We start from the raw sequence: 18,100 nt of genomic DNA on the forward strand, positions 1-18,100 counted from the left end.
CTGACTCTATCATGTGTGAGAGACAAAATGTCTGCCTCTATCATGTGTGAGAGACAAAATGTCTGCCTCTATCATGTGTGAGAGACAAAATGTCCGGCTCTATCATGTGTGGGAGATAAAATGTCCCCCTCTATCATGTGTGGGAGACAAAATGCCCCCCTCTATTAAGTGTGGGAGATAAAATGTCTGCCTCTATCATGTGTGGGAGATAAAATGTCCATCTCTATTATGTGTGGGAGATAAAATGTCCCCCTCTATTAAGTGTGGGAGATAAAATGTCTGCCTCTATCATGTGTGGGAGATAAAATGTCCATCTCTATTATGTGTGGGAGATAAAATGCCCCCCTCTATTAAGTGTGGGAGATAAAATGTCTGCCTCTATCATGTGTGGGAGATAAAATGTCCATCTCTGTTATGTGTGGGAGATAAAATGTCCCCCTCTATCTTGTGTGGGAGACAAAATGCCCCCCTCTATTAAGTGTGGGAGATAAAATGTCTGCCTCTATCATGTGTGGGAGATAAAATGTCCATCTCTGTTATGTGTGGGAGATAAAATGTCCCCCTCTATCATGTGTGGGAGACAAAATGCCCCCCTCTATTAAGTGTGGGAGATAAAATGTCTGCCTCTATCATGTGTGGGAGATAAAATGTCCATCTCTATTATGTGTGGGAGATAAAATGTCCCCCTCTATCATGTGTGGGAGATAAAATGTCCCCCTCTATCATGTGTGGGAGATAAAATGTCCATTTCTATTATGTATGGGAGATAAAATGTCCCCCTCTATCATGTGTGGGAGATAAAATGTCCCCCTCTATCATGTGTGGGAGATAAAATGTCCATCTCTATTATGTATGGGAGATAAAATGTCCGTCTCTATCATTTGTGGGAGATAAAATGTCCCCCTCTATCATGTGTGGGAGATAAAATGTCTGTCTCTGTCATGTGTGGGAGATAAAATGTCCATCTCTGTAATGTGTGGGAGATAAAATGTCCGTGTCACGATCCAGGTTGGATTTGACAGATTAAATGCGCAAAGTAACCTTTTTTTTTTCCTTGGCTGTGGGCCAAAGGTGGTTTTGCCCCCGGTCATTGCACTGTGGTGATTTCAGTTGTAGTTTTCCCCCCAGTGGCCATTAGGGTCATTGCATTCTGGTTACCTTAGTTTGTGCACGTAATTATGTAACAGATGTGTTTGCTCTATAAAAGAGTGTCAGGTGTGTCAATCACGGTTGGTGATAAGTTCCTCATTTGCAAGCAAGCCTAGGTGAAGAATGGAGCTGAAGGAGAGTCACGGGCAGCTCAGTGAGAGTCCTCGAGTGTCAGCTATGGTGTCTGCAAGGAGGGCTGGCATGGCTTGGTGGAGTCGCAGCTATGGTGTCAGCAAGGAGTTCTTGCATGGCTTGGTGGAGTGGCAGCTATGGTGTAGAGCTTCACTCAGGATGCTGGATTCGGTTGCTGGAAAGCTGGACTCAAAATGTTGGACTCTTTGGCAGAAAAGCTGTAATCATTTGCTGGACTCTGTTTCTGGACAGCTGCACGCAGGTGGTGGACTGTTTACTCCAAGGCTGCACTATGGTGTTGGATCCGGTCGGAGGAAAAGATGCACGCAGGTGGTGGGCTCTGTTGCTGGGAGCGTAAGCAACAGAGCAAAGCTGAGTGGTGTTCCCCCTGTTTTGTCACTTTTCCTTATGTGTGTTTTAGTGCAGTGGTGGGATTAGTTTCCGCATCGACCATTTCCCTAATGAGGGTTTAGGTGCAGGGCGAGCTAGAGATATTAGGTATCCTGATCAGCGCCCGGTGCGGAACCGGCCTAGGGAACGTTAGGAGTGTAGAGACACTGACTCAGGGGAGTGCAGGAGGTCTCCACTTCCCCGTTCCCTATCGCAGGGTCACCATTGTTATTGTTACCCAGGTTTTCCCTATCCCCTTTGTCTTATTGTATCAGTTACCGGCCTGCTGGCCGTGTCACTCAGGACGGGGCACGTGACAGTCCGTCTCTGTCATGTGTGGGAGATAAAATGTCTGTCTCTGTCATGTGTGGGAGATAAAATGTCCATCTCTATTATGTGTGGGAGACAAAATGTCCCCCTCTATCGTGTGAGAGACAAAATGTCCCCCTCAATTGTGTGTGGGAGATAAAATGTCCCCCTCTATCATGTGTGGGAGATAAAATGTCCCCCTCTATCATGTGTGGGAGATAAAATGTCTGTCTCTGTCATGTGTGGGAGATAAAATGTCCCCCTCTATCATGTGTGGGAGATAAAATGTCTGTCTCTGTCATGTGTGGGAGATAAAATGTCTGTCTCTGTCATGTGTGGGAGATAAAATGTGTGCCTTCACTGTAGGCGAAGGACAAAACAACTTCTTCTACACTTCCTCCGAACTTTGAAAAATAAAAATGAAAGATTCACACTGCGAAATGCGCTGCAGTAATGTTTCTAATGCTGGACCCGTAGAGGCGTTTCTTGACGCGAAACGATCGTCGTCCACTTTCCTCCCTGCTGTCTTCCCTTACCTATGAAGCGTGTCCATATACCGTGCATGGTTGAATAAAGGACTGCATTTTATTATAGCTTACGGGTGAGTGCCGCATTTTTTTCTATTTTTTATGCAGTAATATTTCTATTGCAATAAGCCACTTGCCTAACCTGGCCTACTCCTGTGTGTGAGCACACAGAGAAAAATTCTCGTAGTGAGGTCCACACAGTACAGTACTTTTCCCCATAGTGACCCCCACACACAATATGACGTCCTCACAGAACATGTACTCACACACACACAGTATGATGTCCCCACAGTACATCCCCCCACACCTTATGATATTCGTACAGTACATTTCACACACAGTATGATGTCCCCAAAGTACATTCCCTCACACACGCAGTATGATGTCCCCATAGTTCATTCTTCCTCATGCACGCTTATGATGTCCCCACAGTACATTCTCCCCACACACAGTATAATGTCCCCACAGTACATTAACTTGGGCACAGCATGATGATCCCACTGAAAATTCCCACCACACACAGTATGAAGCCCCCACAGCACATACTCACACACAAAGTATGATGTCCCCATAGTAGATTCTCTCACACACAGTATAATGCACCACCTGGCATATTCCCCACAATACATTACCTTATAAACAGTATAGTGATCCCACAGTAAATTCCCACACGCCGTATGATGTCCCCAACGTACATTCATCCACACATAGTATGGTCTTCCCACTGTAAATTTTCCCATGCACAGTATGATGTCTCCCCACAGTACATTCCCTCACACACAGTATGATGCCCCACATACAATCCCCCACACAGTATGATTCCCCAACAGTACATTACCTCCACATACAGTATGATGTGCCTACAGTACATTCCCCCAAACACAATATGATGTCCTCACAGTAAATTTTTTCCCACACAGTACGTTCTTCCCCACACAGTATGATGTCCTCTTAATAGATTCCCCCACACACAGTATGAAGTCCTCACAGTACATTCCCCCCACACAGCTGATCTTTTCTGCCTGTCACATGAACTGAAAATTCTTCAGTCTTTACCTGTATAGTACCATGGAGTAGGGATCCCATGGTTCCCTGCTCCACCGTGGTAGTCAACTGAACAGCCAAACAGATACCGAAATTTGGGACTGTTCCTCTAGATCTAGGTTTACTTTTAGACCACTTCAAAATTATCTCCAACATCGGTCCAGTTTTAGTGGTCTCTAAGTTTACGCTAAATTCTAAATATTCGAACTTGATTATTCGCACAGATTTTGCCACAATTTGACACTTTTTTCATTGCAGGCATAGATTTCATTTCTTTGCATTTAAACAGTCTTAAAGGGATATTCCGGTATCGAGACTTTATCAGTTATCCATAGGATAAACCAGTGACGGTCCAACCTCTCAGGCCCCCACCGATTTACCGGCATGGGACAACTTTGTCCTTTGGAATTTATGAAAGATCAAACTAATCTTCAACAAGTAATTACTTTGTTATATGTCACCTTAATTATAGAAAACCCCTGTAAAGAGAATCTTTATCAGATGCAGGATTTAAAGTCCTTTTGCCCACTAGAGGGCAGGCTATGTCCTAAGTGTCAAAACTTCTAATCTAACTATGATACAGGAAAAATATATATCTTTGTAACAGTAATCTAACTTTGCAGATACTGAAAATAAAGTGATGTTCTTTTGACACTCACCTAACTTTTTGGCTACTGCAGCATCGTGTTCAGAGTCCACCAACCCAAATCCCACACCTTTATCTTCTAGGACTTGGGCAGCTAACTAGGGAAAAAGACAGAAAGGGAGAAAAAGAGGAAAGAAGAGGAAAGAAAATGTTTTAGGACTATAAAACCAGACATAGGGTTTGGTGCATTATATGAGATTACAAATATGTTAGCATTCACAGCAGAGCCCAGTACTGTAAAAGCAGATCTAATCACAACTACATAGAAATCATCTCTAAGTCACATGGAAGAGGTTTACGTTTTGAAAAATATCACTGCCTCCTATGTACAAGAATATAACTACTATAATAGGGCCTCCTATGTACAAGAATATAACTACTATAATACTGCCTCCTATGTACAAGAATATAACTACTATAATAGTGCCTCCTATGTACCAGAATATAACTACTAAAATACTGCCCCTATGCAGGGCCGGCGTTAGGGGCAGGCAGACCAGGCAGCTGCCTAGGGCCCCTGCTCCCCCAGGGGCACCCAGCTAGCGGCACATCATGCAGCCGCTATGGGGCCCTGTGAGGCATGGGGGGCCCGCCTGCCCCCAGTGCCGACTTCCCCTGCCCCCAACACCACTCCCCCCGCCACCGCATTGAAGGAGGCAATGATGGAGGAGAGAGCATCAACTGATGCTCCCTCTCCCATCATTCCCCGCCCTGCCTCTGACACAGCGGGTGCGTGATGACGTCATCGCGCACTCACTGTGTACCAGGCAGAGCAGGAGCCGGGAGCAGCGCAGGCACGAGGAGAAGGTGAGGAGTGTTTTTTTAATGCAAGAGTGAGTACTGTACCATGGTGCTGTGCTGGAGGGTGCTGTATACCGCTGTGCTGTGCTGGGGGAGCTGTATACCATGGTGCTGTGCTGTGCTGGGGGGAGGAGGGCTGTATACCATGGTGCTGTGATTTGCTGGGGGAGGGGGGCTGTATACCATGGTGCTGTGCTGGGCTGGGAGGGGCTGTATACCATGGTGCGGTGCTGTGCTGGGGGGGAGGGGGGCTGTATACCATGGTGCTGTGTTGTGCTGGGGGGGCTGAATACCATGGTGCTGTGCTGGGGGGAGGGGGGCCTGTATACCATGGTGCTGGGCTGGGGGGGCTGTATACCATGGTGCGGTGTGGTGCTGGAGGGGAGGGTTGCTGTATACCATGGTGCTGTGCTGGGGGGCTGTATACCATGGTGCTGTGCTGGGGGAGGGGGGTCTGTATACCATGGTGCTGTGCTGTGCTGAGGGGGCTGTATACCATGGTGCTGTGCTGGGGGCTGTATACCATGGTGCTGTGCTGGAGGGGGGCTGTATACCATGGTGCTGTCCTGAAGGGGGACTGTATACCATGGTTCTGTGCTGTGCTGGGGGCTGTATACCATGCTGCTGTGCTGGGAGGGAGGGGGCTGTATACCATGGTGCTGTGCTGGGTTGGGAGGGGCTGTATATCATGGTGCATTGCTGTGCTGGGCGGGGCTGTATACCATAGTGCTGTGGTGTGCTGGGGAGGCTGAATACCATGGTACTGTGCTGTGCTGGGGGGCTGTATACCATGGTGCTGTGCTGGGGGGCTGTATACCATGGTGTGGTGCTGGGGGGGAAGGGGGGCTGTATACCATGGTGCTGTGCTTGGGGGTCTGTATACCATTGTGCTGTGCTGGGGGGAGGGGGGTCTGTATACCATGGTGCTGTGCTGGAGGGGCTGTATACCATGGTGCTGTGCTGGGGGGCTGTATACCACGGTGCTGTGCTGTATGGAGGGCTGTATACCACGGTGCTGTCCTAGAGGGGGACTGTATACCATGGTGCTGTGCTGTGGGCTGTATACCATGGTGCTGTGCTGGGAGGGAGGGGGGCTGTATACCATGGTGCTGTGCTGTATACCATGGTGCTGTGCTGGGGGGGCTGTGCTGTATATCATGGTGCTGTGCTGGGGGGCTGTGCTGTATACCATGGTGCTGTGCTGGGGGAGGGGGGGCTGTATACCATGGTGCTGTGGTGGGGTAGGGGGATCTGTATACCATGGTGCTGTGCTGGAGGGGGGCTCTATACCATGGTGCTGTGCTGTATACTTTGGTGCTGTACTGGGGGGGCTGGGCTGTATACCATGGTGCTGTGCTGGGGGGTTGTGCTGTATACTATGGCGCTGTGCTGGGGGGCTGTGCTGTATACCATGTGGGGCTGTGCTATATACCATGGTCCTGTGCTGGGTGGGTGTCTGTGCTGTGTACCATGTGGGACTGTGCTGGGGGAGAGGGGGGCTGTGCTGTGCTGTATACCATGTGGGGCTGTGCTGTATACCATGTGGGGTTGTGCTGTATACCATGTGGGGCTGTGCTGTATACCATGTGGGGCTGTGCTATATACCATGTGGGGCTGTGCTGTATACCATGTGGTGCTGTGCTATATACCATGTAATGTTGTGCTATCTACCCCTACTGGGGGATGGGGGCTGTGCTGTATACCGTATGTGACTGTGCTGTATACCATGTGGGGTTGTGCTGTACACCATGTGGAGCTGTGCTGTATACCATGTGGGGCTGTGCTGTATACCATGATGTGCTGTGCTATATACCATGTGGGGCTGTGCTATCTACCATGTGGTGCTGTGCTATATACTATGTGGGCAGTACTATATACTATGTCGCTGTGTTATATACTATGGGGGTACATTATATTCTATGGGGGAGGCTGTGTTATATTCTATTCGGGGCTACATTATATTCAATGGAGTGCAGTATTATATTATATTCTATGGGGGGTTATTGCATCATACTCTATGGGGGGGCTACATTAGTGTATATGAGAAGGCTACATTGTATTCTATGGGGGGCTAGATTATATTGTATGGGGGGCTTTATTATACTTTGAGGGGGCTACATTATATTCTATTAGGGCTGCATTATACTATATGAGGAGGGCTACATTGTATTCTATGGAGGGGCTACATTATACTATATAAGGGGCTGCATTATATTCTATGGGGGCTGCATTATACTCTATGGGGGTTACATTATATTCTGTGGGGTGGCTGCATTATGTTCTAAGAGGTGGCTGCATTATACTATAAGAGGGGGGCTGCATTTTATTCTATGGTGGGTTGCATTTTATTGTATGGCGGGGCTGCATTATACTCTGTGGGGTGGTTGCATTATGCTCTATAGGGTGGCTGCATTATACTATATGTGAGCTGCATTATAGTGTATCCAGGACTATAGGGAATACATTATACTATGTGAAGAACTATGGGGTGTAAATATACTATGGGAAGTGATTGTACTACATGGATGACTGGGAGTGTATTATACTATATGGAGCACTACGATGAGTGTATTATACTATATGGAGGACTGAGCAGTGTATTTTAATATATGGAGGACTATAGGGCACATTATATTATATGGAGGACTATGGGGTGTAAACTGCAGATATGCTGCTGATAACATGATACTGTATGGGGACAGATTGATCCATTAGTGATAGTTCTGTCCCCATCATTCTTTCTCAGACGGTGGAAAGAGGCCGAGAAACAAGTGTTGAACGACATAAATATTGTTGATCACACTCATTTAGCGGCCTGAACTCAGCGCATGTAACTACAATCGAAATGCTTCTGTGTGATGTGCAGTATGTTAGCATTTGGGCCCCATTTTAAACTTTGCCTAGGACGTTCTGACCATGAGCAGTGCTGGCTTCTTTCCTTTTTTACTATAATACTGCTCCATATGTACAAGAATATAACTACTATAATCCTGCCCCTATGTACAAGAATATAACTACTATAACATTGCCCCTATGTACAAAAATATAACTATATAACTAGTATAATACTGCCCCTTGGTACAAGAATATAACTACCATAATGCTGATTTTATGTACAAGTATATAACTACTATAATACTGCTCCTATGTACATGAATACAACTCCTATAATACTGCATTCTATGTATAAGAATACAACTACTATAATACCGCTCCTATGTACAAGAATATAACTACTATAATACTGCCCCTTTGTACAAGAATATAACTACTATAATATTGCCTCTATGTACAAGAATATAACTACTATAATACTGCTCCTATGAACAAGAATATAACTACTATAATACTGCTCCTATGTACAAGAATATAACTACCATAATACTGCCTCCTATGTACAAGAATATAACTACTATAATACTGCCCCTATGTACAAGAATATAACTACTATAATACTGCCCCTATGTACAAGAATATAACTACTATAATACTGGTTGGCCTTTATCTGCGCTCACCTTTCTGGCTTCATGGGAGTGATTCAGAAACGCTTCAGGTACAGTGTGCATTTAATATGGTCTTGCTTTTAATACATTTAGGACGCCTCAATGGCACAGCAAATATAAAAACGTAGAGTAGGACTGCCCCATATGAGATTGCCTTGGCGTTGCGGGGTAGCTCAAATGATTGACCAATTTTTTGCTAAATGTCTCATTTTAAAATACAGTTAGAAATTAATATGTGCATATGCACTTTATGTATTGCGTTCTGACCACGAGCGTTGCTGGCTTCTTTCCTTTTTTACTATAATACTGCTCCATATGCACAAGAATGTAACTACTATAATACTGTTCCTATGTACAAGAATAGAACTACTATAATACTGCCCCTATGTACAAGAATATAACTACTATAATACTGCCTCTATGTACAAGAGTATAACTACTATAATACTACCCCATGTACAAGAATATAACTACTATAATACTGCCCCCTATGTACAAGACTATAACTACTATAATACTGCCCATATGTACAAGAATATAACAACTGTAATACTGCTCCTATGTACAAGAATATAACTACTATAATATTGCCCCTATGTACAAGCATATAGCTACCATAATACTGCCCCTATGTACAAGAATACAACTACTATAATACTGCCCCTATGTACAAGAATATAACTACTATAATACTGCTCCTATGTACAAGAATATAACTACTATAATACTGCCCCTATGTACAAGAATATAACTACTATAGTACTGCTCCATATGCAGAAGAATATAACTACTATAATACTGTCACTGTGTACAAGAATATAGCTACTATAACACTGCCCCCTATGTACATAAATATACATACTATAATACTGCTCCTAATGCACAAAAATATAACTACTATAATACTGCCCCTATGTACAAGCATATAGCTACCATAATACTGCCCCATATGTACAAGAATATAACTACTATAATACTGCCCCTATGTACAAGAATATAACTACTATAATACTGCCCCCTATGTACAAGAATATAACTACAATAATACTGCTCCCTATGTATAAGAATATAACTACTATAATACTGCCCCTACGTACAAGAATATAACTACTATAATACTGCTCCTATGTACAAGAATATAACTACTATAATACTGCTCCTATGTACAAGAATATAACTACTATAATACTGCTATGTACAAGAATATAACTACTATAATACTGCCCCTATGTACAAGAATATAACAACTATAATACTGCCCCCTATGTATAAGAATATAACTACTATAATACTGCCCCTATGTACAAGAATATAACTACTATAATACTGCCCCTATGTACAAGAATATAACTACTATAATACTGTTCTCTATGTACAAGAATATAACTACTATAATACTACTTCTATTGCAAGAATATAACTACTATAATACTACTTCTATTGCAAGAATATAACTACTATACTATACTACTATAATTCAAATCAGAACCTGTAGAGGTAACGTTTGGAGACCTCTGTAGTAATTCCAGACTACTTTGTGAGTTCAGCAGGAACCTTCCACTCTTTTAGGATGTCCAATCACTTTAATTTATATGTTGCATTTCAGATTTCTTAGATTTCTTTTTTAATTTTCATTATTTTTTTTTACATAGCAGATAATAGACATGGCTAGTTGTTCTGGATTCTTGCGTCCTGGATCCATCAGTTGGCTCTTCACTTTTCTATAGAGGGTAGAAATTATTTTACAAGGAAACCTTGTGAACTCTGTCTATCGTCTGTCTTCCATGACACATTGCTCTCGTGACGCCACCCACATAAGAATCTATTATGCTTGGATGCAGTAAGTGAGACAAGCAGATGCTCAAAACATGAAAAATAAAAAAAAAATCCCATGCTCTCTGTTGTAAACATTTGGCTACAAGAAAAGAATGGATTTGCAGTTTGTGATGCCATCTTGTGGAAGAATCGCCTATGTGACATGTCAATAACATCTACTCCAGCCAGGTGTAATAGGCAATGTTATGCCAATATAGGTGGATCGAAAGTGTAAATGGGTGGACTTGTTCCATAGCTGGGAATTCTTTGGGTGGATTATAAGGGGACATCTTATTACCCCAGAAGCAGCCGGTGGAGAAGAGGAAGCTTAGGTTGATCCCAACTATCTCCATGGCTGTTGAGAACTTTTACAGGACTCTGCCAAACATAAAAATAGGATCAAACTAAAGGTCACATTTCCTCTTACAAGGAACTGGAAGGAGAGTGATGAACTTGTGTTGGGTTTCCACTTTTTTCGTTTGGCATGGGTGTGGCCTAAAACCGAGGAGCCCATTTTTGAGTTATAAAATAAATACCGGAAAGAACAAAAGTTTAGTACATACACAGACTAAAGTTCCCCAGGTACAAAGAAGTTTTGAGTTGGGAGGAGATATGAGATAAGAGGTGTCCCAGGTAGAGAGGAGTATCGGAGAGGTTGCGCAGTCTAAAAGAAGTCCCAAACTAAGGACAATGAAGTAGTCCTGTATAAAAGTAGAGATTAGCACAGGGTGGAGAGATGGCACAGGCTACAAAAGATCAAGGGTAGAGAGGAGAACCAGTCTATCTGGTGTCCTAGTCTAAAAGGAGTCCAAGGCTAAGAAGAGTCTCCCTATAAAGTTTAGAAATTAAAACTCCTTGAGAAAGAGGTGTCCAAGATAGAGTTAAGGCCCATGTAAAGAGAATACTAAGCCAAAAGTTGTCCTAAGCGAAGATGATCTGGAACTATAAGGAGTCCCAGGCTAAGAAAAATTCAGAACTTATAGATATCCTCATTCAACAATAAGTCGGCGGCTATAAGATGTCTCTGCTAAGAGTGTCGGTATGATAGGTGGAGTGCCAGTTTGATAGGTGGACTCCTGGTTTGAGAGGTGGAGTCCTGGAATGATAGGTGTAGTCCTGGAATGATAGGTGTAGTCCCAGGATGATAGGTGGAGTCCAGGTTTGATAGGTGGATTTCTGGAATGAAAGGTGTAGTCAAGGGATGATAGGTGCAGTCATGGAAAAAGAAAAGTACTAGGATAAAAGGAGTCATGGAATGAGAAAAGTACTAGGATAGGAGTAGTCTGGGGATAAGAAAAATACTAGTATAAGAGGAGTCTCAGGATGAGAAAAGTACTAGGGTAAGAGGAGTCATGGAATAAGAGTAGTCCCAGACAGTGAGTTTTCCTTTCTGCTCTGTGTGGTTGACCCCTCTCCATTGAACTCCTTTCTTTCTGGGACTCCTCTCTGCCTTATAGTACTCCCTATCTGGATTCCTTTATGCTTAGAAGTCCGATCTGACTAAGGGTGTGTGCACACGCTGCGGATTCTGCTGTGGTGTACAGTACCATTATTCCCTATGGGAATTAAAAACCGCAGTGCAGACAGTGCGGATTTTTCCGCGCGATTTTTCTGCGGTTTTGAAACCGCAGAAAGAATTGACATGTCAATTCTTTCTGCGGATTCCGCTGCGGTTTGCCATCTCCTCCATTGAGATGAAAAACCGCAGAACAATCCGCAGGTCTTTTGACCTGCAGATTTACCTGCGGATTTTACAAAATCCGCGTGGCCAAATCCGCACTGCAATTCGCAGCGTGTGCACGTACCCTTAGACTCCACTTTTGGGACTTCTCTGCTTGCGTTTCTTCTGCACCCTGGACTTTTCACTGCTTGATACTGTTTATCTAGGACTCCTCTCTGCCCTGGATTCCTCACTGCTCTGGAGTCCTCTTTGTCTTGGACTACTATCCTCACTGGGCTCCCTTTATACCAGGACCCCTTTCTGCTTTAGACTCTTTGGCTAGGACTCTTCTCTCGGTCTGAAACGACTATAAGTCCACTTGAGAGAGCGCATGAGTCCAAGTGTATTCAGTCTCTGCCCACCCAGCCATACTAAAAGCTATTCAGTCTCAGGCCACCCAGTGTGAGAGCTGCAGCTTGTACTGAAGAGTGTGAGATGTCTGCATCAGAAGTGAGTATGGACACTGAGGAACCGTCAATCAGACTTGGTGAGTGGACTTTCAACTGCTGCATTGAGGTGGAGCACTGAGGAACTGTCAGGATTGATGGGGTGGAGATTCAACAGCAGGGAGGAAGGGCATTGAGGAGCTGTCAGGATTCATGGGTGGTGATTTAACAGTAAAGAGGAAGGGCATTGAGGAGCTGTCAATCAGGATTGGTGGGCGGAGATTCCCCAGCAAGGAGGAGTGGCAATAACTCTAGAAGAATTATTTAGCAATTCTGAGATTAGATTTTAAAAGTAAATACAGCAGCCCCTTCAGGTCTAAGGCTATGTTTCCACGGTCAGGAAACCTTCAGTATTTGCTGTGGATTGGATTTCATGAAATCCCATGTCCACTATGTGCACACGGCTGCATCCGGTGGCCCTGCGTAACGGGACATGCGGCGCGTCTTTCTAGACCGCAGCATGTCTATTTATCTTGCGGAGACGCTCAGTCTCTGCAACAAAAATAACCTAGTTTATGAATAGGATGCGGTGATTCGACATGGTTCAATGAGCACTTCCGGAATCACCGCGTGTATAACAGGGGGCGGCGCTTTGGGCAGAGGGGGGTTTCCGCTGCGTCCAAAGCGCAGGGATTCCTGACGGTGGAAACATAGCCTGAGGGTATGTGCACACAGAGTTTTTTGGCTCTGCGGATTTTGGAGTGAAATCCACAGATAAATCCGCAGGACTAAAGTCCTGCGGTTTTGCCTGCGGTTTTACATCTCATAATGGATGAGGTGTGAAACTGCAGCGTTTCTGCACTAAAGAATTGACATGCTGCGGATTGTAACCCGCAGCAAAACCGCGCGGAAAAATAAGCAGCATGTGCACAGCGTTTTCCAGTTTACCATTGAAAACAATGGTACTGTACAATGCAGCTAAGTCTGCTGGGGACCCGCAGTTGCAGAAACGCTGCACATCCGCAGCAGAATCCGCACCGTGTGCACATGGCCTAAGAGATCCCTGTATATACACAGTTTGCATTGTGAAATCTAGTGAGAAATCCCTTTTAAGAAAATGAAATCTGTGTTGTGATTGATTGTAATAATAATAATATATTGGTCTCTGTTATCAGCCAAGCTGCGGAGATGCTCACTTTAGAAGAGGCAAATGCTGGGATCTATTGCTCGCTGTTATCAGCTGTTTCAGGGCAGGCAGTAAGGCTTCAGTCTGGCTGTACAGAAGTAAAGGGAATCTATTGCTCTCTGCTAGAGGCTCAATACAAGCTGTTTTCTCTGCTGTCAGTCCCTTCAGGTTGGACAGGTTCTGTGTGTGGGTCCCCGGCCATTAGGGGCAGGGTGTTAGGGCTTGATAAGGCCACAGTGGAGCTTGTGTCCGGAGTATTTTGGGTGCTATTGAGGCGTCCAGGGAGCGGGCGAACCTTATAAAGAGTCTATTTTTGACCCGGCGGCGGGTGCGGAGTTGTAAGCCTGCGAGAGACGACCATATGGAGCTGTGCTGCGAATCCCCTGAATGTGCACTTCAGCCTGTAACCTAAGCAGTGCCCGGGGGGTGGCATGCCAGCTCGCGCCACTCATCACATCTCTCATTCCAGTCCATCTGCCCTGGGCCGGCCCATTCTTGGCCACAGCGACTCATCTCCTTCAGTGCACTGGAAGAACTGGGAGGGTTTCAGTTTTTTTACTGGTGTCAGCGAAGACGCTGTGCCCAGACCAGACAGCATTCCTTATAAAGGTACGGGGCCTGGAGCCACAGAGGCAGCAAGGCCGCCATACAGTAAATATAGAAACGCCATACTGTAGAGGAGAACTCCCCCTGCACCGCACACACCACTACTACCCCATCATCATTAGTACCCAATGACAGAACATGGAGGACGAGCGATGGCTCCACTAGGAAAACCAACACATCCATCTGGGCCAGTGTGGAAAAGAAGTCGTGTAACCACCTCAGCTACAAATATATCTGTTATCTATCTATCTATAGATCTATCTATCTATCTATCATCTATCTATCTATCTATCATCTATCTATTATCTATCTATCATCTATCTATTTATCTATCTGTCATCTATCCATCCTCAGCCACATATGTGTCCAGTATAGGAGTGAAATATTATTTATCATTCTTACGTCAGATGGGTGAGGTCTGCATTAAGATGTGGACCATAGCCATACTCTATATTGGCAATATGGAGATCAAAATTTAGAATATTTTGGGCACTCATTACTCAGATTGGTTGATAAAAACTACCAAAACCTCCCATTGGTCTATTGACCCAAGGGACTTCCAATTTACTCTTTGTCAACCAAACTGGCCTCTGATTGAGACAATCAAGGGAACAAGTACAGCAGCTCTAGACTTATAATTGGATGCTGTCCCTGATGATGGAAACTTCTTTGGAAACTGGCTGCTCATTCCATCCGCCCACAGAAAGATCTAATATAACCAATTAGCCTGATAACGTGGCCAAAATTGGTAACGGGCAATTGCGATTAATTTCAGGTGGGCATTATCATCTGACCTATCTGACTGTACTCTATGTTCTTAAAGTTGTGCCAAATTGGAAAAAAAACATGGCTGCCTTCATCTTGCAACAGCGCCACTCCTGTCCTCAGGTTGTAGGAGTTATTGCAGCTCAGTTTCAGTCACTTTAAAGGAGCTGAGCTGCAATACCAGACATAATCTATGGAGAGGTGTGCACTGTTTCTAGGGGAAAGCAGCCATATTTTTCTCTGGACTGGCCCTTTAGGAACCACCCAGGTCTAGGAGGATCTTTGTTTTTCAAACCACCCATTCTGTTCTGCATCTTCGATGAACCTCTGATGTATAGAAAAATAAATAGAGTGGACCCAAGATAAAGGGTCATCAAAGACTTGACCAAGACTCACAACCCCATCGAGGCTCATTCAACCCTTTTTATACTTTGGGGACTATAAGGAGCCGTAATACTCAATGTTACTAAAGGGTCCTTTCATTCCTGAAGAGATTTCATTTCACATATTAAACATAATTACCTACGGGGGGTAACATTTGCATTGATGTATATGGCAGATAGTAATGGTAAGGCATGGTATTACAAGCAATAAAAAAATGTACAAAAACCTTTGAAGAAATTTTGTGCAAGAAATGGGAAAAACTGTTATAATAGACAAGATGAGCTATGTAACATTATATATTGTGAAATAGGAGTAAATTTGCAACAGTTTGTGCATTCCCTTTAAGTGTGTAGTTTACAGGCCCAATTAGTTGTGTCTTCTAGCACATATTTTTATATAAAACATAAATAAGGCAGATTTAGGCACAGAATGCCCAGTCTACCTATGAGTGGGGGGTTATAAAAACCAATGAGACAGAGATGCTGACCTAATTTAGGGATATTCTGAAAATCTGCCTAGCTGGCAGCTCTAGGGATGTGTGGCATGTGTCATTTAAGCTATTGCTGAGCCTGGAATACTAACCAGTCACGTCTGTCATCTCAGCAGAGTTTCCACATCTTACTGTGAGGAGAGCTATGATTGGTCAATATTGCAGCTCGGCAATCGCTTTGTGTAAAGGAATTGCCGCTCCGTAGAAAATGTCTCCCTAAAAATGTTACGACGTGATGCTAACCAGCTCCAATATAAGTCCCGTTCACAAAATTTGCCTCTTCGATATCTATAAACTGCTTAGAAGGTCACGTGACAATCAAAAATAGAATATATTTTGCCAAAATTTGATACAGTTTACCCCCAAATTAGCATGAATTTGCATATTTCATAACATAAAGTGATGATGTCACTAAGTGATGCAACTCTCTGTACTTAACCACTAAAGACATGGATGAAACTGTAAGATTGATACCACTAAGGCTAAGCAAAAGAATAAACAAATGTCATAGGGAGAAAATCACCAATAGGCTAAAGGCTTCAGATAAATTATTATGCCTTTTAGTGGCTCAAGGATGCAGTTTTGATCCACTAAAGGGTACCATAAGTTAGATTTTGGGGGCTTTTTATGTCCATTTTGGTTACATGAAGCCATGACATAAATAATAGGTATCTTTCTGGGTCTCTTTGTACCTCCAGTATCAGCTCCTCCATTTCAAACTGTCTTTGGGAAGCTTTGTCATCCTCAATAGGTTCATGGTATAGCAAGGCCAAGACTTCATACTTCTTTAGGGCAGCCTTATAGTTTTTCAAGCTGATGTGGATGACTCTGTCCTCTCCGTCATACTCTGGGAAGTCGAGTCCGTCCTCGGCCCAGGCACCCAGGTTGACCAAGGCGAGGCACAGAGCTGCCAAAGCCAGCCACAGCCCCTTCATCCTCTCGCACGTTCCAAACCAATAGGTATCGGTCCCAGTTTAAAGTTAACGTAGGGGTAGGAGGATTGTACCAAAACCCTTTCTCCGTCCCCTTATAGGAATAGTTTCGAAGGACAGGTATCTCCTCTGGCTTCTTGATGAGGTAGCTCCACTCTTTAAGGATTTTGGGGACAGCTCCTCGAAGCTGCTTGAGATGGAGGTGAGAGTCTGGGAACAAGTGGTGGTGGCTATCCCAGTGTGCACAGGCTGAAAAGCAAAGGGAAAATCTGACACCCAGTCCATAAATGAGGATAAGGGGGCTGGATAGGAGGTGGTCAAGAACTAGGGTGGGACATCCTATCCTAACAGGCTTGCCAGTCTGGACATTCGTCACTTGAACTCCCTACTCTTGTAACCACTGTCTATATATGTCTACATGAGATAGGTCTCCTAATATACTATGCATCCTCAAGTGTCGACTGCCAGAAGCACGACAGGGGGGATACAGGCAGCCAGACAAGTCAGCACACAGCCAAATATCAGGGTCTCCTTCATCAGAAACAGCCTGATAAGGCAGATTTGGTGGGATCTATTTACATTTTAGGATTGTATATTATATTTTGTAGACTTCTTGACCACCACTCTGTAAAAACTCTTTTAGAACACGGACCCCTGTTCTACTAACTCCTAGAAACTAAACATGTGATTAATGGTTTTCCTGACATTACACCTTTAGGATGTCAAAACTAAACCCCACAGATGTCTTCAAAATTGGAGGCGGTCCTGGCATGTTGACTTTCCCTATGTCTGCCTCCTTCCCCAAAACAAAACCTTACATGTTGGAAGGTTGTCCATGGTAATCCAGCTCAGCATCACTTCAATAGTATATTGTATATCCAAAGAAAAAAAGATGATTAAAAGGCTTTTATTACTAATATAAAGAAAGACTTTATTGTTTGGAACCATAGATAAAATATTACATATCACCAATTAGGGGAATAAGGGGAAGTAAACATACACATATGTATATTGTGATTACACATCTAAAAAGACGCACATAACCAGCACCTGGAGATGTAAACTATACAACTCCAATTATATGACTATCCAAAAAATGGCAGTTTTGCTGAAAAATAGTACATCAACCTCAAAGTGGACAATACAATATTATATCCTCATATCCTACAACTGATTTAGAGAATTCATATTATGGATGTCTATTATATTATGCCTCCACCGCCGAGGAAATAGCCGTTATATATAATAGACGTTATCACTTGTAATAGTAAATCTATATGGTGTGGTACCTAAATGCAGCCACTTATCCTGGCTA

General features: G+C 43.9%; 1 protein-coding gene across 1 annotated transcript in view; it reads right to left on the reverse strand.

The window, feature by feature from the left end:
- Positions 1-17,058, reverse strand: part of CASQ1 (calsequestrin 1) — a 90,889-nt gene extending 73,831 nt beyond the window's left edge. Inside the window, exons 1-2 of the mRNA XM_073567020.1 lie at positions 16,546-17,058; positions 4,211-4,295 (exon numbers count right to left, since the gene is read on the reverse strand). Of these exons, the coding sequence (XP_073423121.1) occupies positions 4,211-4,295; positions 16,546-16,788 (328 nt within the window). The 5' untranslated portion in view covers positions 16,789-17,058. The remainder of the gene's footprint in view (positions 1-4,210; positions 4,296-16,545) is intronic.
- Between the last annotated feature and the right edge of the window lie 1,042 nt (positions 17,059-18,100).

The sequence above is a fragment of the Dendrobates tinctorius genome, unplaced genomic scaffold (assembly GCF_039654945.1).
Source record: "Dendrobates tinctorius isolate UK_male_01 unplaced genomic scaffold, ASM3965494v1 ptg000019l, whole genome shotgun sequence".
Classification (NCBI taxonomy): Eukaryota; Metazoa; Chordata; class Amphibia; order Anura; family Dendrobatidae; genus Dendrobates; species Dendrobates tinctorius.